The following is a 26,963-nucleotide window of genomic DNA, read 5'->3' on the forward strand; positions in this document are numbered from 1 at the left end:
CAAGTCCAGACTGGGGATGGTGAGGGCCTGACAGAAGGCAATGAGGCAATTAGAGATTGGAGCCTGGGACTACAGAATCGCCGTCTCTGTGGGAGTCTAGGCCATGGTGGGTGGAGGTCAGGCTATAAGGTCCCCAGGCCATATCACCCAGTCTCCCCTGTACACTGAGACCAGCACTTGTATGCTGCAGTTTCATCTTACCAGGCTCCCAAGTACATCCCATGACTGGCCTTTCTCCTGCTGGGAGAGAGATTTCAGCAGAGGTAGCAGCAGAGCAGTACCCACAGAAATCTTCAGTCCAGCTGAGAAGGGATGGAGACAACAGCAAGCATGCCAGGGAGGACACCAGTGCATCTCTGGCCAGCTGAGGGGCTCAAGGCCATTTAAGGACTTTCAGAAGAGCTTCAGCCAACTTACCACTGCTCCTTAGCATGAAGGCAGGGTGAGCCCCTGGGGTGGACACTTTTTGTCCATCTTGCTTTCCTTCTCTTTTCCCATCGGATTCCACTGGGCCAGAAGACAAGGAGTTTCCTGAGTAGCTAAGCTGGTCTTTCAGGAGCTTGCCACCTACAAAGAGTAATCAGTAGAAGCAGCAAAAACTAAGGATTATGTGGTAATCATCATTCTGTGGGGCAGAATAATGACTCCCCCTCCCCCATCAAGGATGTCCACGTGCTAATCCACAGTACCTGCGATGTATCCTACAAGGCAAAAGGGACTTTGCAGATGTGATTAAAGACTTTGAGTTGGGAAATAATCTTGGATTATCTGGATGGGCTCAATGTAATCAGCAAGGGTCCTAGGGAGGCTGAATGTAGTTTGGAGTGATGCCATGTGAAAGGGACTCAACCCCCATTCACTTTGAAGATGGAGGAAGAAAGCCACAAGCCAAGGAATATGGGCAGCCTCTAAAAGCTGGCAGAGGTAAGGAAACAGATTATCCCTTAAAACTTCCAGAAAGGAATGCAGCCCTGACACCACCTTGATTTCAGCCCAGTGAGACCCTTGTCAGACTTCCAGTGGATGAACTGGAATAATAAATAAGTTGTTTTGAGCTGCTAAGTCTGTGGTAGTTATGGCAGTGATCGGAAACAAAGTAGATCATAAGGCTGGCTCCTTGTCACTCAGCTCTTGGGTCAGTTGACTTGCAGAGAGACCTCCTTTGGCCATTCTACCCACAGTCATCCTTTCTTCACTCTCTAGTCACTGGCACTTTGCCATTTCACCCAGTGTTGTTTGGTAGTTGTGATGCTTGTGTTGACCTGATTTCCAGCCTTCCCCACTAGAGTAAGCTCCATGAGAGAAGGCATCTTGGTTATTTGTCCATCACCATATCCCTAGTACCAAGAAAAGTGCCTACACACAATGGAAGCTCCACAAATGTTTGATGGGTAGATGGGTGGATAAATGAATATGATGGTGCACTGCTATGTCATGGGCACACTAATGACATGAAACCCATTGAGACAGAATGCTCAGTGGTTGTTTACCATAGTTATGACCTGCAAAGTTTCAACCAAAGCATACACACTCTGCTTTTTCATCCTACAGATGACTAATCAGTCACACCTCCTCAAAGGCTCTTATCAAGCCTTTAGAGATCTCATACTGTTGCCGCTATAGGCCTCCTAGAAGTATTTATGCAGAGTAAAATATTATAAATGTCCTCTGCCAAACAGAATCAGAGGGGAATATATGAGATCATCCATGAGTACATATGCTAAGTGTTCCCTCTAGGTCAAATACTCTGGGAAGAAAGGCCAAGCTGGTTTTAGAAAAAGTGTTGGCTTCTCAGACTTTTTTCAGTATTTTCTAGCTCCACAATCTGTTTCTCCAGGAAATGAGTTGCCAATCCAGTCCAGGATTGCAAACAAAACCCAGGGAAGACTGGCTGAGCTAAGGCTGCTGTCCGACTGTGGAGTGGAGGCAACAGGAAAAGAGATGAGGAGGCAGAAGTGGGGGCAGGGAGTTTGAGGGAAGGATGCATCAAGATCTAATTTGAGGGGGAAAAAAAAGATCTAATTTGACTGCTATACTTGCAAATTCAATCAAGACACCCTTGGGGCACCCAGCAAGGACAAAATGTTGTTTATTGAATTCGTTTTGGAAACAGACGACATGAAAGGTTTCTGTGAGCTCACTCGAAGAGTCATGATTGCTTCCTGTCATCAAATGTCAACCATAGGAAAATCCTAGCATAAATAATGAAAACGAATCTAGGAGAGAAAAAGTGGTTAAAAACACCTCAGCTATCACTCTTCCAATAGCCCTCTGATAGCTAACATGATCATAAACATCAATAAAATTTTTATAGGTACAGTCTACTGCACAAATATCAAGTGTGTACATCGATGGTAAAGTTGTAAACTGGCTAACAGTCATCAGCAATTAAGTATACTGGGTCTATACTGACACCCCCATTCTCATTTTAAGAGCTTATATATTTAATTGATGACTGCTCTCCTCATCAGGGACATTTAAGACATGGAAAAGGCATTTATATACACACGCACGCATGCACATGTGATTAACCTTACAAACTGAAAAAGTAAGCCCAAGCATGATTAATTAATTTGCCTGGATCAATAAATACTAGTCTCAAATGTTAAGTGTACTAATAAGGACAGAAGCTATCAGTTACATAAATCATCATGTTGCTACCTACTGATGTTCCATTTGCTAATGCATGTTAGTCAATCTGTAGACTTTATCCAACACATACACAGAGATGATTTTTTTTTTGTTTGAAATTCTCAGCCGATCAGCAGATCTCTTTTGGACATTTCTCTCCCATCATTCTTAGAATGAAAATGAAATAACTCTTAAATTTCTAAATTCCCAGCCATCAAGAGCACAATTCTGATCATATTTCAAATCTTCACCCAGAAGGGAAATGCCATCAAGAGTTAAATGAGAAGGTCTCATCCCCATGGCAGCTTAGACTGATCTTCACCTTCTCCCAGCACCTTCTTGCCATATTGGAAGCCAAGGTGGCTCATCTCTTTGAGATTTCATAAACATCAACAGGAAGGGTCAGAGGAGGAGCCTTGTCTTTTTTCCTGGAGCTGTTATCAGTGAGACAGACAACTACAAAGAGGAGGATAGGAATTCAAGGTGGATAAAAGCCCCCAGACCTGGAGGGAGCAGTAGAAGGATGCAGCACCGTGCCATGGCCTGCAGCCCCCAAGTGCTTCACATGTTAGAAATTCCGGGTATTTCTTTAACCACAGGGAATAAACATCCTTCCAAAAGGTCCTGCCCACATCTCCCCTCTCTCCCCGCACTGTAAAGCGTAGAAACATTCCATTTTCCATGCTTCCTGGAAGAATCCTCTGCCCATGAGGCAAACTGGGTCTCCCCACCCCAATGCAGCTTTTCCCAGAAACCATAAAATTCGCAAATTTACACAGGCCACTGTAGATTCAAGTCCAGCTGCTTCTAGAGCTCTGTGACATAAGAGCTCTGTGCACCATAGATCTCTTTATCCTGAACCACTTCCAGTCTCTTTTCCCAGGAGCTCTGCTTGTGATTTTAGTGTGAAGATTCACCCCAGTGGAAATGAACAGTGCAAGATCCCACGTGCAAAATTTGCAAACTTTTTTTTTGAAACAACACACATTTTAAAAATTCAAGTCAAATCCAGGTACAGGCTAGTTGGTTGGTATCAGTTGGCCCCTCACACCCACCATAGGAAAGCATGATAAGAAAGTCCGTTTCTGAAATGAGAGAGACAAGAGGCATCTGGGGGTGAGTTCCTTGAGCTTGAGAGGAAGCCTAAGAGGGAAATGCTGAGGCTCAATGAAAGACAGGGCAGCTCCAGCCTCACAGCCCCTCTGGGTCAAAAGCCAAAGGCCTCTGTGCAAGCAGCACATAGGATATGGATGTAGGTGAGGACAGATCCTCACCCACCAGAGGGGTAACTTTCCCAGCAATTCTGAAACTAAAATAAGGCAGGCACATTCCCAGAGCCCTGCTGAGTAGGGACTGCAGGCTATTTTCACTCTACACAAAATAGGGGAGAGGAGTTCCCTCTTCACTAATTTTTCACTCATAACCCACCGCATCACAAGGAACCTAAAGGGGAACTCCAAAGGCCAACACATCCTTGGTGGTTGTACGTGTGGTCCTGACAACCTCCTGCTCCAGAAATGCCAGAAGTACTGGATATGTCATTGGGAACATTAGGCAGTCCAACATCGGAGGAGGAAAGGCCCAGAGATGAGGATCTGAGTCAGGCTGGCAAGGCTGGAGTCAGAAAGTGACCATTAGGCAATTGGTCACTACAATTGGTGGCTACAAAGAACTGGTCATAGTCATCAAAATGAAGAGGTTTACAACAACGGTTTCCCCTTAAGGCATTTTGACCAGGACAGTACCCTAAAAGAAATAAGGCAGCATTGCATAAAGCAAGAGGCCCCTCAGTAATCCATGGAGATGGAGGTGTCCTCATCCTGGTTGCATAACAGGAGGTGGAAAGGCCTGGGGGTGGCGACTCAGCTGAGGGAAGCACAGTTCAGCTCTGAGCCCTCCTGGCTGCCCCCGGCCCCCTCCTCCAGTCCGTCAGGGCTATCGGTGATGTTGGGCTCGCTGGAGCACTGCCGGTGGGGTGGGGGGAAGCTGGGTGGCAGGAGAAGGCACTTGTCCTCACTGCTAGCCTCCTCCCCCAGGCCTGAGTGCATCATGGAGGCCATGGCCAGCAGCTGGATGTCCGAGTGGGCATTGGCCACCGTGTGCCGCCGCACGCTGCCACACTTCTCCAGGTAGGCTTCCCCCTCCTGCTCCGTCAGTGGGGTCAAGACCATCTCATTCAGTGGCCGGCTGACTGCGGTTATCGGGGAAGCATAGTTCAGGACAGTCACCTTGGGCCGGACCCTGGAGTGCCGCCTGGCTGCAAGAGAAGAATCAGCAAAGACTGTTATTGGGGAGGGGGTACTGGTGCTCAAAAGCTCCTAATCCAACTGGGGGAAAAGAACAAGGTGGTGGCTCAACCTTTAGGAGCAGCTCTTAGGTGCAGCCCTGCTACGACGCAAGGGAGGAATTTGGTGATACCTAAATGTTTCTCTTACAACTTTACCTGTGTATGCCAGATCCGGTCCATAACCAACCCTACCCCACATATTAGGTGGTCACCAACAGACTTTCCTTGACAGATAAGGGTCAAGGGAATCTGGTGTGTTTCTCAGTTGCTGCCTGAGCTTCATCGGATGTGCCCTAAAATTCCCTTTCAAACAGCGTCCCCTGAGGACCTGGGCATGGGATAGCCAGCTTCCAAAGGAAGCACCCTTGCTTCCTGCAGGAGTGGCCTCTCCCATGCCAACAGGTGACATAAAAGAGCCTTCATAAGCTGAAATCCAGAGGAAGAGATAACTGGGGAGTTACCTCAGTTGTCAAACCCAAGGTAGCAGGACTGTCTTGCAAATCATAGGGAACCAGGGCTATCAATGACCCTCATCTCCCGCCAGGTCAAGGGTCTCAGACCTACGTTCTGTTCAAGTCAATTCTCCTGGACTGTCTTTAGCATCACCAAAGAACAGGTTAGGTTCCATGGACACCCCAAGGAGGCAGACACAGGAAGACTGGGTACTAATTATAAAACTGCTGCTTTTTGGTTTTGAGACAGTTTTGCTCTTGTTACCCAGGCTGGAGTGCAATGGTGTCATCTCAGCTCACTGCAACCTCCGCTTCCCAGGTTCAAGTGATTCTCCCGCCTCAGCCTCCTGAGTTGCTGGGACTACAGGCGCCCACCACCAGACCCAGCTAATTTTTGTATTTTTACTAGAGATGGGGTTTCACCATGTTGGCCAGGGTGATCCTGGACTCCTGACCTCAGGTGATCCACCCACCTCAGCCTCCCAAAGTGCTGGGATTAAAGGTGTGAGCCACCACGCCCAGCCTACACTGCTGCTTTTGAATTCTCATCATGTTCCAGAAACTGCTAAACTTAGACATTTTATCCTTTGAATCCTCCCCAAAACTGAACCTAATTCATGGTCTGGTATCAGCTTCCACTTTCCAGATGAGAAAACTTGAGTCTCAGAGAGGACGTAGCTTCCCCAAGGTCATATAGATAGAAGGTAGTTTAAGCTGGGACTCAAACAAGGTCGGTCTCTCTCCAGACCCTTGCTCTTCTAGCTGTCCATCCAAGGCCCAGAGATAACTAGGGTAGGTGAAATACCTCAAGGGAAGGACAAGCCAAGTGGAGGTGCTTTGAGGGCTGGAAAAAGCATGCCCATCTGGAGATAGGAAACTTGCCAGGAGGATGTACACGGGAGATGGACCTTTAGGATGGCAGAACTCCCAGCAGCGGGGAAGGGGTGGCAGAGTTCTGAGCAATGGCAGCAGCCTGAGACAGCTGCTGAGACAGGTGCACCATCAGGTCACAGCCTGGCTGGAACAGAGTCCAGGAGACAGTAGAGAGGTGCCCGGGCAGGCAGATGGAAGCACCTGTAGTACATCAGCCAGGTCACAGCAGAGCTGCGGGGACACAGTTAACATCGAAGGTCACAGGGCAGGATGGGCTGTGCTCAGGAAGCTTCCTTGGGCAGAAGTGTGGCAGAATGGGCTGGAGCCAGCAAGGCCAGCAGCGAGGAAAGCCAGGGAGAAGGTTCGGGTATTATGTTCTATAATAAATATGGATTGCATGTGAAAAAAGGAAATGCTAACATCAGAGTCAAAGTGAGAGGTGATGAGGAAAGGAAGTAGAGTTGTGGTGATATGGGTAAAGTGAGGATGACCACTGGAGACACCACAGAGATACTACAGAGATACTACAGAACCCCACAACTAAGAGATCCTGGGAGCGGGGCAGGGAGGAGGAGCTGTGGGACGGAAGGAGGGAACAGCAGACTTGGGAGAGGGGCAAGGGATGGGGAAGATGCAGAGAAGGCAGCTTGTGAGACCCAGTGCCGGGGCCTGGCCACGTCGCATCTGAGATGCTGAAGGGGCAACCTCCACGGGCAGACAGACATGCAGTTTTGAGCTGGGAAAAGAAATTTCTATCTAAAGACAGAAATTTGGTCATTTTCAAATAATATTTAAGGACAGTGAGAAACGTTGATAATATTTGGTAACAAAAGCAGAATATAAACAACAGTATTATATGCATTTTATCCCTTTTTAAGCCAAACTGGGGTTATACTGGGTGCTATATTCACCCACCACACTTATGTATAAAAACTGGGAAAGGCTACATCAAAATATCTAGTTATCATCTCTGGGTAAAGGTATTACCCAGTGATTTTTACAATTTCTTTATCTTTTCATTGATATGTCTTTAAAATTTTCATTCCATATGTGGGCATTTCTTTTACGACAAGAAGAAAACATTTTAGGATATGAAAATCAAAGTCCTCTGGAAATTAGTAATGGCTGGGGCCCTCCGAGTGAATGTGACCTCTCTGAAAATGAAGATGGGGTAAAGGACTAAATTATTCTCGTGTGTGCACCTGTGCTGGGTGGATAAAATGAGAGGAGCTAACAGCACTACTTTCAGAGGGGCTAAAGTATTAACAGCTAACACACAGGATAGCACTTCAGAGCGTTGGGTGCTGATCTGAGCATCTTGTATCTATGAACTAATTATCAACCTAATGAAGTGGGTACTGCTATCACCACTGTCACTTTACAGATGGGGAAATTAAAGCACGGAAGAGGTTAAATAACTTGTTCCACATTACAAAGAAGAGGCAGAGCTGGGACTGGAGCACAGATGGCAGCCTCCAAAAACCAGGTGAGCCTCATTGCCTTTCCAAAAGGAAGGAAACCCTAGGGTGGGTCAGAGAGGCAGGAGAAGAACCAAAACACTCAGGTAACCAAGGCCTGGGGAGTAGAGTCCCAAGAGAGGAAGCAAATCTGACAGCAACACCCCGGTTCCCGGGGCCTCTGCTCTCCCACCTTCACACAGGCTGCGCCAGGGCAGAAACCTGCACAGAGTTTGAAATAGAATAAGCACCATGACAAGGCTGGGTCCCTTGGTCCCAGAGAAGTCCCCCAACCCATGCTCCTCTCAAGGCAGTGCTGCTTCCTCTGCCACCTAGGCCCGGTATCATGTTAGGAGCTGGATGGCTCTGGACCTGAGAGAGGCGGAGGCATGGGACAGTCCAGCCACTGCAGCTGGTCTGGCCTGGGAGAGAGTGAATTTGAAGGCACGGCCATGGGAGAAACACAGCTTCAGAGGGCTGGGGGATGCGTGGGTTCTGTTCTGGGCCTCTTCTTTTCAGCCTCCCTTTCTGCCAGAGCACACCTCTCCCCAGCTTCCCATTCACACACCCAATTTCACCTGTCCCTGCCTTCCACAGTGCCCATATCTCTGACACCCTGAAGACCCAAGAGAAAGGTGTTCCCTCTGCCATCCAGGCAGGACAATGCAGTGGGGAGAAAGGGAGCGGGGCCGATGGTATCAGTATTCCCACCACACTTGGACAGGAGGGGGAACACCCCACTTTCCAAGAGGAAAGCAAACCATGCTGTTCACAGACTGGCCGTGGGGACATGTGGCTCATGCTGCTTTAGTTTCCTCTCTGCTCTTGCAGTGGATCTGGAGGGCCCTAGACACGTGTGTCAGCCACTTCCAGAGCCCACGCTCCCGGAAGGAGATCACAGCAAGACCTGCCCACATCCATGTGCAAAGCTCACAGCAGCTCCTGTCATCAGACTGTTGTGTGTGTGTATAAATAATGAAGATAATACAATTCTAACCCTTTGGACTAAATCTTGAGTCTACTGGCTCAGAAGCCCAAGGGGCCTATTTGGTGGTAACAACAATTTTTCAAAATTAAAGGATAATACATAGAATTTAGAGTGTACAGTGTGTTCCCACCCATGATCTCGCTGTTTAGTCCCAATCTCCCTCTGAAACAGAGTTGTTCTCAGTATGCCCACTGCACAGATGAGGAAGACTGAGGATCAGCCCCAGTTCTCTTAGGTTCCAGATGGCAGCGCCTAAACTTTCCCCACTACATGCTGCTGTGTCTCAGGGGACTGCTGCTGCCCTCAGAAGACATGTCCCTTGAAGCGCCCCCCCCCCCACTGAAGTCAAGTAACAGCAAACACTGCCCCCCAGCAGGTGCTAGACAAGTAGCTGACACTGGCTCCCCTCTTTGGAGGTAAGAGACAAAACGCCAAGGAGCAACCAAGAAGAAAGCATCTACGCCAGGCACTGGCAGCAGTTCTTTGTGAAGCATGGACGCTCCTACTCTCCAAGTTACACATTTCTAAAATGTTCCCACATTCTCATAACCTGCATTACTTTTATGATCTCCAAAATCAATAACTATAAAACAGAAGCACCAGAAGAGTTCAAAGCAGCAAGGATCCCACTGAAAAACTGTCCTTAAAAAAAAACGCCCTTGAGAACAATTCATTTGCCTCTCACTGCTGATAGAAGTACACACTTTAGATTGCTGTTGGGAAACCCATGTTGGGACCTGAACCCTACAGCCAGCCTAGCAGGAGATGGGAAAAGACCTATCTGGGGAGCATTTGCTGCATGCAGATGTCTGGGCTCCTGAGACGGGGTACCTACCTGCCAGGAGGGGTTTGTGCAAAGGGTAGGGCAAAAGAGGCAGACAGTAGCAACATCATTTCTATTGTTGCTAGAGATTTCGATTTTGTTTGTTTGTTTGTTTTGAGACGGAGTCTCACTCTGTCGCCCAGGCTGGAGTGCAGTGGCGCGATCTCAGCTCACTGCAAGCTACTGGGTTCATGCCCTTCTCCTGCCTCAGCCTCTCGAGTAGCTGGGATTACAGGCGCCCACCACCACTCCTGTCTAATTTTTTGTATTTTTAGTAGAGACGGGGTTTCACCGTGTTAGCCAGGATGGTCTCCATCTCCTGACCTCGTAATCTGCCTACCTCGGCCTCCCAAAGTGCTGGAATTACAGGCATGAGCCACTGCGCCCGGCCTCGATAATGTTTTATAAGAGTATGGGGGACTCCTCTCTTTGGGGAAGGGGTATCTGGAAAGATACAGTATTAATGTTAGATTTTACAACATGGCTGAAACTTGGAAGAAAGGCTGGGACCAGAGAGGACAGAGGGTAAATCATGAGAACGGGAAATCTACTTGCATGGCTGACACATGCAGCATCTTTGGAAGAAATGAGAATTTATCTGATGATTTCCGCGGGTCCCAACCCACTGGGATGAGCCAGGGAAAGGTGTCTCCAATGGTCCTTGGAGGGCCCAGGCAGCAAACGGACAAGAGAAGCCCCTCTGGCTGCTCACGGGTCAAGAGCTGGAGCCAGAGTGAGGGGGGGCTGCCCTGGAGGAGGAGACCCCAACACCACCTGTCCCCACCTTCAACAAACACTACTTCCTGTGCATGCAAAATGCTGCACTAGCTACAGAGAAGAAAAGAACATACATCTGATGTGGGGCCCCCAACAGGGGCTTGAGCCCAGCACACTTGTGTACCTCCATGCATGTATGTTCACATGTCAGGGGCAAGAGTTCTTAGGAGCAACTATTTACTGAGCATCTACGGTATGCTAGGTACTGTATCAGAAAGGAGGTGCTCCACTGATGGCTTCTAACCGCTTTGCAGAAGAACCTGAAGTTGAGATGTGGAATAACTACAGTCACAGTTAGTGATGAAACCAGGACTCAAACCCTGAGCGGACAGCACAGGCCCAGCTCATGACCCCCACACACAAATAACTGTCAGAACAGGTCGGTGTGGCAGATGTCAGGTCGGAGATACAGATGACAGCACCCTGGAAATTCAGAGGAGAAGGAAGAGAAGTCACAAAGTCTATTTCAGATGGGCTGTGCTTCTCTAGGCTTGACTTACAGACTGAACCACTCACTCACAGGAGAGGTCTGTGCCAGGTCCTGGGATACAAAATTCCTGCTCTCAACGAGCAAGCTCAGTGTAAGGGAGAGGCTGAGAAACAGAACATGGCAATACAGCCACGTTCTGGCAAGGCCAAGGATGTGGTCTGGGATCCAGGGGAGGGACTGGGGAGGTACACATAACCTCCCTGGAGAGCGATTTCACAGGGGCCAGGCTGCCTTTAGCTGGGGTCCATAACATAGCAGGCAGCTCTACCTGGCCCTTCCCTGAGACAGGACAGCTTCTTCCTCCTGCTGGCCCTGAATAGGAGGACAGGGCCTCTGTGCTCAGCCTTCTGTGGCTCAGAAGTTGCTCCAGGCCACACAGCTGAGCCCCAGCTCTTGTGGTTTCCAAGGCCCTGCTCTCTCCACAGTTGCCTCAGCCTCTCTCTCCCTGCTGATGACTCACCAGAGAGGCTACAGCTCTTCCTTCTGCTTTCTGGGTGGAATGTTTTCATTCCCAAGATTGGGTGTGGGCAGAGCCAGGACCACAGGGACCACAAGGCTGTGTTGAGTCCCCCGAGCAGACAGCGTTTCCTTGCTAAGTTCCCGCCAGACTCCAGAGCCAAGCCTCAGACAAGTGCGTCAGCTGTGTCCCCACTGGGAGGTCAGGCCTGCTGGGCCCCTTGGGAGGCCTTAAAACCGAACGCCATGCCCACGACTGGCAGACAGCGACTGACACTCTTGCTTCTTGTTCTCCTCCCCAACCTCTTCCTTTGCCCCCGGGAAGGCAGGACCCTGTCACCCAGGGAAGGGAATATCCCACTAAGGGACTGATTACCCTGTGGGTACCCCCTGGGGCTCCAAGCCAGCCCTTCCCTTGCAGTGGTGCCCTTTTAGCAGGAACAGGGCTGGGTCCTGCCATTTCAGCTGGCATCTCCAGGCCACCTCTGCCGCCTCCTCTTCCCTTTCACACGGGGTGAGGCCAAGGGGAGCCTTTATTCCCTCCTCACTCACCAGGAGCCCTGCTGAGCACTGGCATTCATCCACCGCACCGGAGCCAGCAAGAGCAGCTCCTTTCAAACCCCCAGAGAGAAGCAAAGCCTGGAGAAGGCCGTCCTCGGGCCCTTTGTTGGGGACTTGGTTCCCAGGCTTTTGATCTCCCAGGCTCCCTGGCCAGGCCCCACCGGAGCGACCGCCATAATACGGCCATTGTGACCCCAGCACACCAAGCCCGTGGTGGGCGTCCCTCTCCAGGCTGGCACCTGAAAGCCGTGAATGCCGGCTTGTCACGCAGAGAAGTTACAGTATCCTGAAGGAGAAGGGCCCTCCCGCGGGAGATACAATGGACGGAGGCCTGTGGGAGGCCAGCGCCTTTGTGTGGGAGAAGTCGAGCGTGCTGCTGAGTGTGCACGCTGGGAGGGCCCTGCAAACAGCAGGCAAACAGCCTGGAGACTTCGGGGACTTGAAAGGTGGGTCAAGGGCCAGCCTCTGAGGAGTCGGCCTTTTACAAAAAGTTTCACTACCCTCCTCCTCCTCCCTCACCAACTCCTACTACTGCAGAAAAGTGGCTGCTTTGGAGAGGGGAGCACATTCTCTCACTCCCTCACCCAGAGGTGAGGCCGGGCTGGCAGGAAGGGAGACCTCCCGAGAATCCTCGTGCAGTCAAACACGCGCGGGTGCGTGGGTGTAGTGCGGAGTCCCGGGAATAAACCGCTTCTCTGGCTCTGGTCACCTGTCCTGCAGGTGACCTGGAGACTGAAAGCACAACAGTACCTTGGAGGATGGAATGAGTTACGTGCCAAAACCCTGGTCAGTAATCCAGCTTGAGTGGCGGCTTCTTAGGGGATGGTTGGCCCCTGCTGCCTGCGACCACGCCTACCTGTGACCACGCCCACCTGCGACCACGCCTACCTGTGACCACGCCCACCTGCGACCACGCCTACCCATCCTCCCGCCCAAGTGAGCCGCGGCAAAGCCCTCCCATAGGTTGAGGGGTTTTTCACCTCCAGCCTGACTCCTTAGTTTTTGCTTCAGCCAGCCATCTCAACACTCCCCTCCCACAGGCAAAATAAACCTTTTACCAAGGGGCAGACGGAGGCCCCGAGAGTCCTCTCTTTATCTGGAAAGCCGTGTCCTCAGTCAGGATGGGCACCGCTGTGACCACTTTAGCTTCTTAGTATCCAGAGACATGGGGTGAAATGTCTGGCTTAGGATCCCTCTTGGGCTAAGGAACACCTCCTGAGCTGTCCCTTAATAAAGTCACCTCCTCAAAGTTGGCAGCGGGCAGTGGGGGTGGAGGTGATGATAGCGCACGTGGGGCAGCTGATAAAGTATCCGCAACAGTATCCACAACTCCAGGCTTTGTAATCCTGGCTCCACGTGACCTTAATCCTCACTTACTTCCCCTGTAAACCTGGAAACAGCAGTGTCTGCTCCATGGCCCAGCATCCAGCGCCCCCAGCACCATGCCCAGGACGAGGTGTGTGTCCAGTAGCTTCCCTTGCCATCAGCTTCCTTGCAACTCTGAAGCCCTTTCAGTTCCTCTAACACTCCTTCCTCTTGCTCATCACCTGTCCTCCAAACCCCCCCAAGGTCCTCCCCTTATAGTCATCCCTCTCTGTTTACTCAGCTAACTCATATTCATCCTGCAGGTCCCATCACAGACATCATCACTTCCTCCAGGTACTCTTCCCTGATTCCCTAGTCAAGGTGAGGTCCGCGTGCCCTGGGTTCGTGGCCCCTGTACTTGCCCCCTGAGAACAAGTGTACACTGATGAGACACTGCCTTGTTTGTGACTTTTCCCCTAGGCTGTGTGTGCTGGAGGGCAGGAATGGGTTGGCTTCATTCACAGATATGTCTATAGCACCTCCCAGAGTGCCAGGACAGGGTCTTAGTACACATTTGCTGAAATAATTTAAAATTAGCCAAAAGAGGGTCACGTCCTTCCCTCCCTGCCTCTACTGTGACAACTCATCAGAGGCAGGGACTGTCCTAGGTACAAGAATAAAACCTCAAATCTTTAATTTGGCAAAAATGTGCATTATTCTTATTTTAGTTGGAAAGCTAAAGTTATCCCCTCTTAGAGTGAATCCTCACTGAACAAGCTTCCCAATCGACTCTTGTTCCTGGGATAGGACACCAGAATAAGCCACCACAAAATATGCCTCTTGGGCATAAGGATTTATGAACTGAAGGCAGTTAAGAAGCAGATACAGGAAGCTCTCTGTCCTTCCTCTATTTGCTTAAAGGCGCTATAGAGATGTATAAAGACAAAAGGTATCCCATCCCACTTCTACCAGGGAGAGCAAAGGTTAACCACTGAAGACAATTTTAGACCCTTATCAGCCAGCAATGGCACCAGAGAAATCTACATGAACAAGCCTCACTAACCAGCCCTTATCTGCCATCTACTTCCCTTGCCACAAGCTGCCTCCCCGGACTCAAAGTTGTTTTTCTTTGCCTTGTCACTTCTCTAGAAATTTATTTTTTGTTGTTGAAGATGCTATATGAGCTGAAATTCAAAGCTATGTATTTAAGAACTACTATCTCCCTGGGTGTGACCCATGTATATATGAAACCTACAATATTAATAAGCTTCTGTTTGTTTTTCTCCTATTAATGTGTTACAGGGGTCTGTTCCAACTAAGAGCTTAGGAGGGTTAGAAGAAAAACTGTTTTTCTTCCTCTACACTGGCATTAGGCCCAAACAATGGTGGCATTCCTGCCATGGCCCAGCTAGCTTGCTGACATCCTGACAGCTCCCTGGATGCCCCTGTCCCCCAAAGTCGGTGAGCCGAGCCAGCAGGAACGTGGGCTCCAGGGAGACTGCAGCAACATGGCGCCCAGCTCAGAGTGGGGCTGCAGAAGGCTGTTTTCCTTTAGTGTCACTGAAACTGGCTCGTTCCAGCTCCTGGGAGGAATGAGTGAGGAAGGGAGGGAGGAGGGAGAAGAACCAGCAGGCAGCAGGCTGAGGCCAGCACCCTCCGATCTGTGGTGGCTGTGGTTAAGCTGGTGTCTCCAGAAAAACATGATCAGGGTGGTGAAAACGGCCAGCTGGCCCTGGCTCTTGCTGTGGTAAGAGGCCCAGGAAGGGGCAGGAACCTCACTGGAGGACACTCCTTTCTTTGAAGCTCAACTACTACAACTCCATTAAAGCGAGAAGAGGGGGTATCAGGCTCCCAATTTGAGTAATCCATTTCCGCCTCTGCATCTCTCTGTGGGTGCTGGCTCCCTTGGCCCCGAAGTACCGTTGCTGCCATCATCTAGCATTTTTTGAGTGCCTACTATATGCCAGGCACCATTCCTGGGGACAGAACAATGAATAAAACGTTTCTGCATTTCGAGGGTTTATATTTCAGACAATAACTGGGTTTATTATTATTATTATTAGAAGCCTTATCATACAGCTATTTCTACAAAGACTGGTCTGAGAGCTATTTTGTATTATATTATAGAGATATTTGTACTGAACCCATCTAGACTGCAGTGTCACTGAGAGAAGGAACAGATCTGATTCATCTCCAGATTTTCCAAGGTGCCTGGTACAGAGCCTGACACTCACTGATGCTAGGTTTACAGCCATCAAAAAACGGCCCCAACAGGATTTGTCCCCAAATCCAGGAGCCCCTTTCCTTGCCATGTGGTGGTACCCACAGAAACGGAGTGAGAGACAGCAGCTCGATAACATCTGGCCACGCATACAAGCTGGCCTGGCATTTCCAGCTGGTTTCAAAGGGAAATCCATCACAGTAGGTTTCTCTACTCACCCAGAGGAAGAGTGTAACAAAGCACAGTTTCTGGTATCAGATACAGAAAGATTAATGTCCTAGGCACACCAGAATGATCAAAGCCACTGATCAAAGATGTGGATCAGACAAGCACCACCACAAAGGCATAGTATCGGTCCTTGGGGAGGAATCATCAAGGGGTAGAGGTTACTGCAACCTCCAGAGGCCAGGAACGTGAGTGCTTAAGATGCAGAGATTTGCTCTGACCCACACAGGAAGCAAAAGGCTGGGCACATAATCAGTGCTCAGTTAAACAGTGCTGGTATCATGATCACCAGGCCTCTTGACAACTTGAGAGCTGCACTCCTTACCCAGCGTGTACGTGGGGCCTGAGAAGCTACGGTCCCCGCTGATGCCGAGGAAAGGAGAAACCACTTGCTTCACCAGCTCCTCCAGTTGCAAATAACTCTCACTTGGGCCTGTGGGCTCGTGAACACTCTGGAAAATGAACAACCAAGATACACAAAGGTCAGTGTTCATTGCCATGACCAGCAGGTTCTCATTCAACAAATCCTGATTGTCCTCCTCCAATGTACAAGTCTGTGTTGCTGGCAGGCAGCATCGCTGCAGTTAGAATGAAGGAAACTGAGGCCTGAAGCCTTAGTCACTTGCCATGGGTCACTGCAATTAGAACTGTGCATGGTTAGTACCACAGCAGCCTCTCCCATTGGGCCACCAATACAGTGTGGGTGTCCCACCTCCAAGGCTGAGATCCGACTGGTTTCAAGGACAATAATCTTACCCACATGCACTGGTTCATACACAGCATAGAGACATTTAACATATATAATGCACAGAGGTCTCCTGATAATGCGAAAAGGAAGGTCCTCTTATTATCCCCCTTCTATGGATGAAGAACTAAAGACCCAGAGAGCTTAAATACCTTGCCCAGAAAAACACAGCCAGTAAATGGCAAAAACCCTGGACTGGAACCCAGGCTATCTGGCTCTGATCCCCTCTTCTGCCACTTGCTAACAGGCTAGAAAACAAAGGAAGAAAGAATATGGAAAAGTTCAGGGTGATAAGAGAAAAGGAGAATTCTTCTAGAGCCAGGAATAGTTTTAGCCCCAAATGAAGAGCCAGTTAAAAACCCCAGCATGACAGAAGTCCTCAAAGCTAAGCCCTGAGTAAAGAACAGTCAAAACCAGAAAGAAGCCAGTAACCAATGTTTTCTAGAAAACTCGCAGACTCCTAGGGAATTCAGTTTCTTGCTGGAAAGGACTCAAACATGCTGTCATGTTGAGGGGCTGCAAAGAAGCAAAGCCCACCTGGCAGAAGAAGGGACTGGCCAGGAAAGAAACAAGTCTCCGTGGGGCTGTGCCCAGCCCAAGGGGTGAACATGTCAAATTCTCGAAATGGAGTAGACTGTAAATCACTTTCACTTTCAAAGTAGACGCCACTCCAGTGCGGTGTTTCAGGGATTGAAGGGGAAACTGGTCAGGTAATGAGGCAGGAAGGGCTGACTCCTGCAGGCTGGTGATCCCAGGGGGAGATGTAAGCTGCCAAGGAAACAGGCTCTTCCTGGGCCCCTTTTTGGTACCATCACACTGAGATGGGTGTGGCAGGGGGCTGGGGGAGAGAGGACACAGCTTCAGGAAATACAAGGAGGCTGAGGAGGGGGCTATGGTGCAGATTTGGAGGTAGAAACAGAGCCAGAAGAGATGCAGAGAAAATGAGTGGCTTCTCCCCCAAACCTTCCATACATGCGAAACAGGGAGGGACCACAGAAAAAGGAGAAGTGGCAAAAGGTGGGAAGAAAATGGATAATGAACACGTGATTTGGAGCTGGATGGTTTTCTCCCAGAAAAGTCGCTGCTGAGAACTTGGCTTGTGCACAGCCCTCTAGGAAGGTGCTGTCCTCAGCCCCTGGCTTGGCTGCCAAACAGCTATGGAATTTGTGTGGTCCAGCATAAAATGAAAACGCAGGGCCCCGTGTTCAAAACTCATTAAGAATGTCAAATGGTGATGGGAGAAAATAAAACAAGCTCAGGGTCCTCTGAGCACAGGCTGCACACTCTGCCTGGCTGGGACCCCTGAGAATGCACCGTTCTGACGGTAGTGTCAGGACCTGTCTGCGTCAGCTGGGAGGGAACTGATCTTCGCGCTGGTCTATATCTCTGACTGTGCCTCTCACTGGGGTGGTTTGAAGGCAGCGCACGTGGCCCACTGTAGGAGTATTTGTACATTTTGGGAAGGGTAGAGTGGGGTCAGGGACACTGTGGAAGAGCAACAGAAAAGACGGAGCTGAAGGCCTAATAAAGAGCTTCTTTCTCTGTAGTAGGCTCAGGTAGTTTTAAAAAAGATCAGCCCCAGTCTCATGGCACTGTGGAAAGTGCAGGTCTAGGCAGATAATGGACAATTCTAAGTACTGAGGCCCAAATTTCCTGTAGCAGATATGGCCCCAGGGCAGTGCCACCTGGAAGTTTCATTCAGATCCAGAGGCCACCGCCCCTGCTGCTCAAGATGGACTTGGGCCAGGGAAAGATCCGAGTTCTTCACAGTCATACCCCCAGCCCCAGGCTCTAGAGCTCCTGGTGAGGAAGAACATGGGCCAAAGGCACTGTTCCCAGGAAGCCCTCAGGGGAAGTGATGCCAGATGCCCTGCAGGAGAGTGGACGATCTTTAATGGTCTGTAGGGTGCCTGTGGGGTGTTTCCCAGCACCCCGGGAGACTGCAAAAGGAAGGCAGTAGTTGCCAAGAAAGGCTAAGTGGAGGTAGGAAGACAAGGGCTAAGGGATGGGGAGCAATCAAGCTCTGTTATCAATGAGTACAAGACCTTGAGAAAAGCCACCACCTTCTCTGAACCTCCATCTCAGCTGTGAGATGGGGAAAATAATGGTATAGACACAGGAGGAACTGCTTCCTTGCCTGACTTTCCAGAAATTCACCATGACCCCAGAGCTTCTCTGACTGTACTTCCCTCTGCCAAGAGAAGAAGCCCTGCATGATGGTCACCAACATGGGTGTGAGGTCAGGGACCCAGAGTCAGTCCTGCTCAAGCTTCTACTATATTCCATGGCCAGTGTCTAATTAATACCTATTATGTGTTAAAGACTGTGCTGGGTGCTGAGGGCTCAAGGGCAAGGAGAAAACATTGACCTGCCTTGATTAGACAGGGGATTGAGGGGCCCGGAAAACAAAGTGTTCTGAGCAGGAGAAACATTGAGTACAAAGATCCCATGGCAGCCAGGAGAAGCCAAGAAGACCAGAGCAGTGGGGAAGTCAGGTTCCAGGCAGGGATGGAAGGGTGGGAGATGCCGAAGGCGAGGGTATAGACTTGGGCTGTTTTTCTAAGATCGATTGGAAACCACTGAAGAGTTTGAGGCCGTCCCATGGAGAGCAAATTGGGGTGGGGACCAGAGTGCATGAGGGCAGATTCTCCTGGGCAAGCAGTCTCACCTGTCTTTGGGGACTCAGGGCTATGATGACAGCTTTCTCATACGGTTGCAGGGCTACCTGGCACAGGGCCCAGAATGTTGGAATGTGATAGGTCTCTTTCATTATAGACACAGGCCCTCCTGTTCCAGCAGTGACAGGTGAGAGCCTTCACCTGCTGGACTGGATCAATTCTCCTTCCCACAAAACCAAACCAACCACCACCACCCAAAACACAAAGGAATCGCTTCTCAGCCCTAAACTATTATAAACTGAAATGGGAAGATGGGAGCCCAACTTTCCGAATTTTCCTATCAGAATCCCAAAGGGCTCATTTTCAAGACTCCTTATTCAGGAAGCATGATCTAATTAAGGCTTCTCAGACCCGAGCCCCACATGCATTTTTCTATCCCCCTCCTTCTCCATCTCTTCCATAAAAATACTTGACCTGGCATTCCGGCCAATTACACCCACCCTCATCCTATTAGGCAACTCTTCCTCCTCTCTAATTATAGGAAAGGGGGAGAATGCCCAGAAGGATGGCCCAGCTTCAAGGACTGAAACATAACACCAGCTGGGGGATGTGGGGGAAGGATTGGGGCCCCAGTGCCTGACATTCCATCACTGCTGTGAGGGCAGCAAGGGGTCACCAGCAGCCTGATCAAGGATGAAGCCATCTTCCCTGAGGAAGGGCTCAGAGCTAATGCTGCAGCATCTGAACTTGTTACGGAGATGAAGAGGCATAGCAGTCACCTCTTGGGGGTGTCCCTAGCCAGAAACTCTAGTCTTTGAGAACTGTGTGCCCCCACCCATAGGAATGAGTTTGCCAAGGCCATGTTTATACTGCTTGATCTTATTCAAGGGTCATGGCTGATCGGGCAGAGAGGAATCATGTAGCCCAAGCTGGACCAATTAAATTATTTCCTCTGGGGAGGAAGCATGGTGTGCATAATTCCAAATCTTACTGCCTCTTCCTCGCTGAGGGACCTCAGGCAAGCACACAAACTTACTAGGTTTCATTTTCCTCACCTCTAAAATGGGAATAACAAAAATGCCTACTCCATACGGTGATTGTCTGGATTATCTGATTAAGGAAACAACACACTTAAAGTCCTTGGCCCGTGCCTGGCACATAGCCAAGGACCGATAAGTGTTAGCTCAACTTCCTAGTATTGATTTAGAATTGGGATTGAGTGACACTAGGCAGCCACTAGCTAGTCTCTTACTGGAAGCACATCAACTGTGAGGTGTCACCTTCGATCAGGTAAAAACCAAACACAGAACACAAACCTGCAAGGAGAAAAAGACCAAGTCCAGGAAAGATAGGACAAGACGAAGACAGACAAGATAGCCCAGATACAAGTAGAGACTAGGAAGCAGAGGAAGGATGGTGGCTTCCTGGCCTGAGACAGCCTCATTCCTGGTTGTAATCCCTCCTGAAGTCCATCTGCCTTGGGAGCTTTCCAGGGAGTTCCTCATCTGCTTAAGCTAGGCCAAAGTGTATTCTTTGCTGTGACTTGCAACTTGTGGCTCCCTGGCATCACTGGAGAGGGGAAAAGGGTATCTACTTCCTGAATGAAAGACTATGCTTCCTTCACTCCCTAGTGCAATCTTGGCACTAAGCACAGCACCAGGACCTAACAGGTGCTCAGTGAATGCACATCAAATGAACAAATGAATGAATGAATGAATGAATGAATGAATGAATGAACGAACACGAGCCAACAAACTAAATAGCAGTTAGCCAAGTTAAGGTGCTCTGGTCACTAGGTTCCTTCCCCCTTATCTCAAAAAGGCAGTCTCTTCCCTCGCTCCCTCCCTTGGCCTTGGGGCAAGTCTCCAGCACAGCCTCACCTGCAGGATGAGCAACATCTGGACAATGGACGAGGGCAGCTTGGACTGGGCCAGCAGCAGCAGGTCACCTAGCTTCACCTTCAGCAGGACCAGGTCTCGGAAGCCCAGCAGGGAGATCTGGCGGATAGTTAGCTCCTGGCCCTAGAGAGGACAGAGAAGGGAAAGCTGTGAGGTGAGATCTCACTGAATCTGCCACCAATCATGTGAAGCTCAAGACAACACATGTTTACATAGCACCAAAGATGGGATGAGGCATCTGCAAGGGCCAGTGTGTCTTTCAAAGAGCCAAAGACCAGGCTCCTCTAGAATTAAAATGTCGTTAAGATAAGTCATGACTCAACCTGCCTACCTAAATGACCCAAAGACAATATAAGGCACATATAATCGGGGCCACACTATTATAAGTGCTATAAGTGGTCGGGAAGGAGAGAAAGAGAAAGATGGGAGAAACAAAGAAGAAGATCAATACTACCTCCCTACATTCAAGGCTGTTTTCCCAACTTCATCTATAATACATCTGAACACCTATCATACAAATAAAGAAGAAAAACACGGGACCTCTTAGATTGTTGTATAAATACCAATAATTGAGGAAGAAAAATAAATAGGAAAGTAGGAGGAAAGGGATTTGTTCAATTGTTGGGATGCGGTAGGGAGCAGAAGGTGAAAATAATAACTATTAATAAGCTAACATGTATTAAATTCTATGTGCCAGGCATGATTCTACATAGTTTAGATGTAAACAACACATGTAATCCCCACAACCACCCTTTGAGATAGGTACCATTATAAAACTCATTTCGCAGATGAAACACCCAAACACCCAGAGAGTTACTATAATTCAACCAAAGTAGAGCTGCTTTCAAACCCAAACTTCTTGATTTTAGAGCTCCTCAAGTTTCCCAAGACCAAAAGAGAAAGGAAGGTACATTTTTCAGACTCTCCTTTGCACACATACATACAAATGCACACTAGAAGTCGGTTGTTCTTGGTAGAACCAAAGACATCATTAGGGTACCCTCCCAAGCTGGCGAAGGTTTAAGGATGTTTTCTATTTCCTGCAACTCCGTAGAGTTTTATAGAAACATGGTCAAGAGTGGTTTTGCTATCTCCATATCCCCTGATCCCCCACATCCAACAGATACACACAATCACCACCCATACCTTTCAATAACATAAAAAATTATAGAGCTCACATTATGTTGAGTGCTTTAAGTTATCTTATAATGAGGGACTTTGATTGGGTTTTTATTCCTTCAATATCTTTTAAAAGTTGGCCAGTTGGTACTACCTCTGTTGGATGGATTGATGGACAGAGATGCTAAGGCAACAGGAGAGAGCCAGCATTAGGCAGCATTATTCTGGCCAGGTCCTGGCTCTTGGTCCTGTGTGATGCTGGAAGCAGAGGAGACATAACCAACTTTTTGTTCACAACCTTCCAGGGAAGTGAACAACAGAACTGTCTGATTTAAACTATAGAATGTGGGAAGAGAGAAAAAGGAAGACTAGGGCAGGCAACCTTCTAGAAATTAAAACAGCAATTCTGGTGGGAAGGAAAGACTGCAAGGCAAAAGGAAACAATTCTAGGACCTCCTGCTCCAGCAACTGCCAAATCACTTTCCAGAACTGATTTTCTAGGCATTTCCTAGAAGGTCATCAAGGCATCCCGAAGGACCCTTCATTCCCCAGAACTGCACTCCAAATAGACAATTATTTTGCCTGTTTTTGGTTTTGTATTTACATCATAAAAAATTTAAAGGCAAAGATTAAAAGAGATCAGAAAAAAAGGGCTTAAGGTAAAGTTACAAGTCCTCTTCGTCTAATCTCTTATTCTCACTCCACACTGGTAACTAACTGCTCCTTGAAGTTTTTACTTATATTCTAGATTTCTCCAGAAAGCTCCTATATCCACAAAACCACACATAAAACCTTTAAACCCACACAGATATTATACCCCTCCTACTGTTCTGAAGCTTGCTTTGGTTCACTTTGTATATTTTGGAAATCTTTTCATACCAGCATATACTGACCCACCTCACTCTTAAGGCTGCGTAATATTCTACCACTGTATGAACACACTCTGTGTAACCAACCAACTCCTGACCAAGATGCTTTCATTTGCACACATGTGTGTGTGTGTGTTTCAAACATATTTATCCATGCCATGTTGGACATATTTTGTCAGCATATCCAGATTATTGTCCTGCAAAGGAAAATTGCTCAATCCAAATATGCCTTTAAAAAGTCTTTAAAAAAATACTGCCATGTTGCTCTCCAAAAAGACTGCATCCGTGTGTACCCCCAGCAACAGTGTATAAGAGAGCCTACTGTCTCACACCAACTGGGAGGATGATTTCTTAAGTAGGATGGTTAGGAAAATACATGTCATGACCCCACTTAGGCAACTCTCATGAGCTGTGCCCACACTTCCATAACACTGCCAGTATATGGTAGACACTCATCCATAACAGTGCCAGTATATGGTAGACACTCAACAGTCATCCATTGTCAACTCATCTGCTCAGCCGATGACATAGGAAAACCACATCCAAATAACTGGATTATCTGCTGTGATTCCAACACATTTTATTGTACAGAGAATAGTAATGATAATGATATTGATGATGATGACAATTGTTAAGCCCTTACTGTATGTCATATGCAAAATTAAGTGCTTTTCATGTATTATCTCACTTACTCTTCTTAACACTCCTGTGAAACAAGTTTTATTATTTTCTAGAAGAAAACCAAGGCTCAGAGAGGCAAAGTTATCTTCCCAAGAATATCAAGATGATAAGCGGCAGACTGAGGACGTGAACCCAGGTCAGTGACTTGGTTTGGATATTCGTCTCCTCCAAATCTCATGTTGAAATGTTTTCTCCAGTGTTACAGGTGGGGCCTAGTAGTAGGTGTTTGGGTCATGTGGGCGGATCCCTCATGAATGGCTTAGGTGCCCTCCCCTTGGTGATAAGTGAGTTCTCAATTAATTCACATGAGAGCTAATTGTTTGAAAGAGCCTGGTGCCTCTTCCCCCATCTCTTGCTTCCTTCTCTTATCATGTGATACACTGACTTCCCATCACCTTCCACCATGGTTATAAAAGTTTCCTGAAGCCTCACCAGGAGCAGATGCTGGTACTGTGTTTCTTATAGAGTCTGCAGCACTGTAAGTCAAATAATAAACCTTGTTTTTTTCAAAAAAAAAAAAAAAATTACCCAGTCTCAGGTATTCCATTATAGCAATGCAAAATGAACTAATACAGAAAATTGGTATAAGGAGTAGAATGTTGCTAGGAAGATACCTGAAGGTATGGAAGCAGCTCTGGAAGTGAGTAATGAGCAGAAGTTGGAAGTTTGGAGGGCTCAGGGCTCAAAATATGACAAAAAGACAAGGTAAGGTTTGGACCTTCTTTGAGACTAGTTAAATGATTATAACTAAAACACTGATAGAAATATGGACAGTAAAGGCCAGGCTGAGGTGGTCTCAAATGGAAATGAGGAAGTTATTGGGAACCAGAATAAAGATCACCCTTTTTATGCCCTAGCAAATAACTTGTCTGCATTGTGTCCATGCCCTGGGGATTTGTGGGAGGTTGAACTTAAGAGTGATGACTTAGAGTGTCTGGTAAAATAAATTTCTAAGGTGGGTATGGTAGCTCACAACTGTAATCCCAGCACTTTGGAAGGCTGAGGCGGGCAGATCACAAGATCAGGAGTTCGAGACCAGCCTAGTCAATACGGTGAAACTCTGTCTCTACTAAAAATACAAATATTAGCCAGGCATGGTGGCAGGAGCCTGTAATCCCAGCTACTTGGGAGGCTGAGGCAGGAGAATCACTTGAACCCAGAAGGTGGAGGTTGTAATGAGCTGAGATTGTGCCACTGCACTCCAGCCTGGGCCACAGAGTGAGACTCTGTCTCAAAAAAATTCTAAGCAGCAAAGCATTCAAGATGTGGCATGGCTGCTTCTAACAGCCTAAAATCAGGAATAGGTGTAAAGGAATGACTTAAAGTTGGAACTTATAACTAAAAGGGAAACAGAGCATGACAATTTGGAAAATGTGCAGCCTGGCCATGCAGTGAAGAAGGAAAAGGCATTTGCAGGAGAGAAATACAAGAGAGTTGTGGAACAATCACTTCCTAGAGAGATTTGCATGACTAAAAGGGAAACAGGTGCTGATAGCCAAGACCACAGTTTTAAAAAGGCCTTGAAGTCATTTCAGAAACCTCTGGGACAGTCCCTCCCATTACAGGCCCAGAGACCTAAAAGGAAATAATGGTTTTGGAGGCCACGCTCAGGGGATGCCCAGTGCTACCTCAGGATATTGCTCCCCACATCCCAATTTCTCTGGCTCCAGCAGTGGCTCAAAGTGCCCCAGGTACCATTCCAGCTGCTACTCTGGAGGGAGCAAGCTATAAGCCTTGGTGGCGTCCACATAGTGCTAAGTCTACAGGTGCACAGAGTGCAAGAGAGAAGGAGGCTTTGCAGCTTCCACCTAGATTTCAGAAGATGTATGGAAAAGCCTGGGTGCCTAAGCAGAAGCCTGCTGCAGGGGTGGAGCTCCCACAGAGAGACTCTACCAGGGCAGTGCGAAGGGGATATGTGGGGTTGGAGCCCCTGATACGGTCCACAAAGGGCCACTTCCTAGTGGAGCTGTGGGAAGGGGTTGCTGCTCTCTACCCCTTCCCACAGACCCAAGAAGGGCAGAGCCACCAGCTTGCACCCTGAGCCTGGAAAAACCACAGGCACTCAACTCCAATCTGTGAGAGCAGACCCAGGGGCTGGCACCCTTCAAAGCCACAGGGGCACAGCTGCCCAGGGCCTTGGGAGCCCATCCTTTGCGTCAGTGTGCCCTGGATGTGGAACTTGGGGTCAAAGACTATTTTGGAGCTTTAAGATTTAATGTCTGCCAGGAGGCTGAGGCAGGAGAATGGTGTGAACCCAGGAGGCTGAGCTTGCAGTGAGCCAAGATCGCACCACTGTACTCCAGCCTGAGCGACACAGCAAGATTCTGTCTCAAAAAAAAAAAAAAAAAAAAAAAAGATTTAATGTCTGCCCTGCCCTGTTGTGTTTCACACTCAAGTGGGGCCTGCTGTCCCTTTCTTTTGGCCAAATTCTCCCTTTCGGAATGGGAATGTTTACCCAATGCCTGTGCCACCATTGTATCTTATAAGTAAATAACTTGTTCTTGATTTTACAAGCTCACAGGTACAAGGAACTTGCCTTGAGTCTCAGATGAGACTTTGAACTTTTGATTGAGTTGATGCTGGAACAAGTTAAGACTTTAGGGGACTATTGGGCAGGAATGATTGTATTTTGCGATGTGAGAAGGACATGAGATTTGGAGTACCAGGGGCAGAATAATATGGCTTAGATATTTGGTCCCTCCAAACCTCATGTTGAAATGTGATCTCCAGTGTTGGAGGTGGGGTCTAGTAGAAGGTAGAGTCATGGTGACAGATCCCTCATGAATGACTTGGTGCCCTCCCCTTGGTAATGAGTGAGCTCTCACTCTTTAGTGAGTTTTCACTCTATTAGTATGAGAGAGCTAGTTGTTTTAAAAAGCCTAGCTCCTCCTCCCCATCTCTTGCTTCCTCTCACCATGTGATACACTGGCTCCCCTGTTGCCTTCCGCCATAAGTGAAGGCTTGCTGTGGCCTCACCCGGAGCAGACGCTGGCAACTACACTTCTTGTTCAGCCTACAGAACCATGAGCCAAACAAGCCTCTTTTCTTTATAAATTACCCAGTCTTGGGTATTCATTTATAGCAACACAAACAGACAAACACAGTCAGTCATGAGCTAACTCAGCAGCTCATGCTTTGAACCACTTTGTTCCTCTTTGGTGCTGCTCCCCCTCCCTCATTTCTTACCCAGATTATTCTGTTGTCATCACTTCTTCATATGAAATACCTGTAGTTATTTGGGTCTAGACTGGGCCTGAGTAGTTATAGCACTCACCTGGAGAACATGACGGATTTTTGCCTTTGGGACTTCTAAGCCCATGGTTAAACATTACACTCTCAGAAGAAAAGGCCTCGATTTATAAGTGACCAGTGGGGCATATTGAATTGGTACCTAGTATTTCCTTTGTTTAAAGGTGAGCTGAACCAGGCCAAGGACAGGAACATGCCATGACCATTTATGTTAGAACTGGCTCCAATATCCCAGTCT

General features: G+C 48.3%; 1 protein-coding gene across 2 annotated transcripts in view; it reads right to left on the reverse strand.

Annotated features, from left to right (window-relative positions):
- Nucleotides 1–2,072: 2,072 nt before the first annotated feature.
- PRR5L (proline rich 5 like) overlaps nucleotides 2,073–26,963 on the reverse strand; it is a 174,198-nt gene continuing 149,307 nt past the window's right edge. For both annotated transcript variants that reach the window (XM_025355714.1, XM_025355715.1), the window contains 3 exons: nucleotides 20,790–20,930; nucleotides 15,872–15,998; nucleotides 2,073–4,888 (listed from right to left, as the gene is read on the reverse strand). In XM_025355714.1, the coding sequence (XP_025211499.1) occupies nucleotides 4,494–4,888; nucleotides 15,872–15,998; nucleotides 20,790–20,930 (663 nt within the window). In that variant the 3' untranslated portion in view covers nucleotides 2,073–4,493. The remainder of the gene's footprint in view (nucleotides 4,889–15,871; nucleotides 15,999–20,789; nucleotides 20,931–26,963) is intronic.

This window comes from Theropithecus gelada, chromosome 14 (genome assembly GCF_003255815.1).
Source record: "Theropithecus gelada isolate Dixy chromosome 14, Tgel_1.0, whole genome shotgun sequence".
NCBI classification, from domain to species: domain Eukaryota; kingdom Metazoa; phylum Chordata; class Mammalia; order Primates; family Cercopithecidae; genus Theropithecus; species Theropithecus gelada.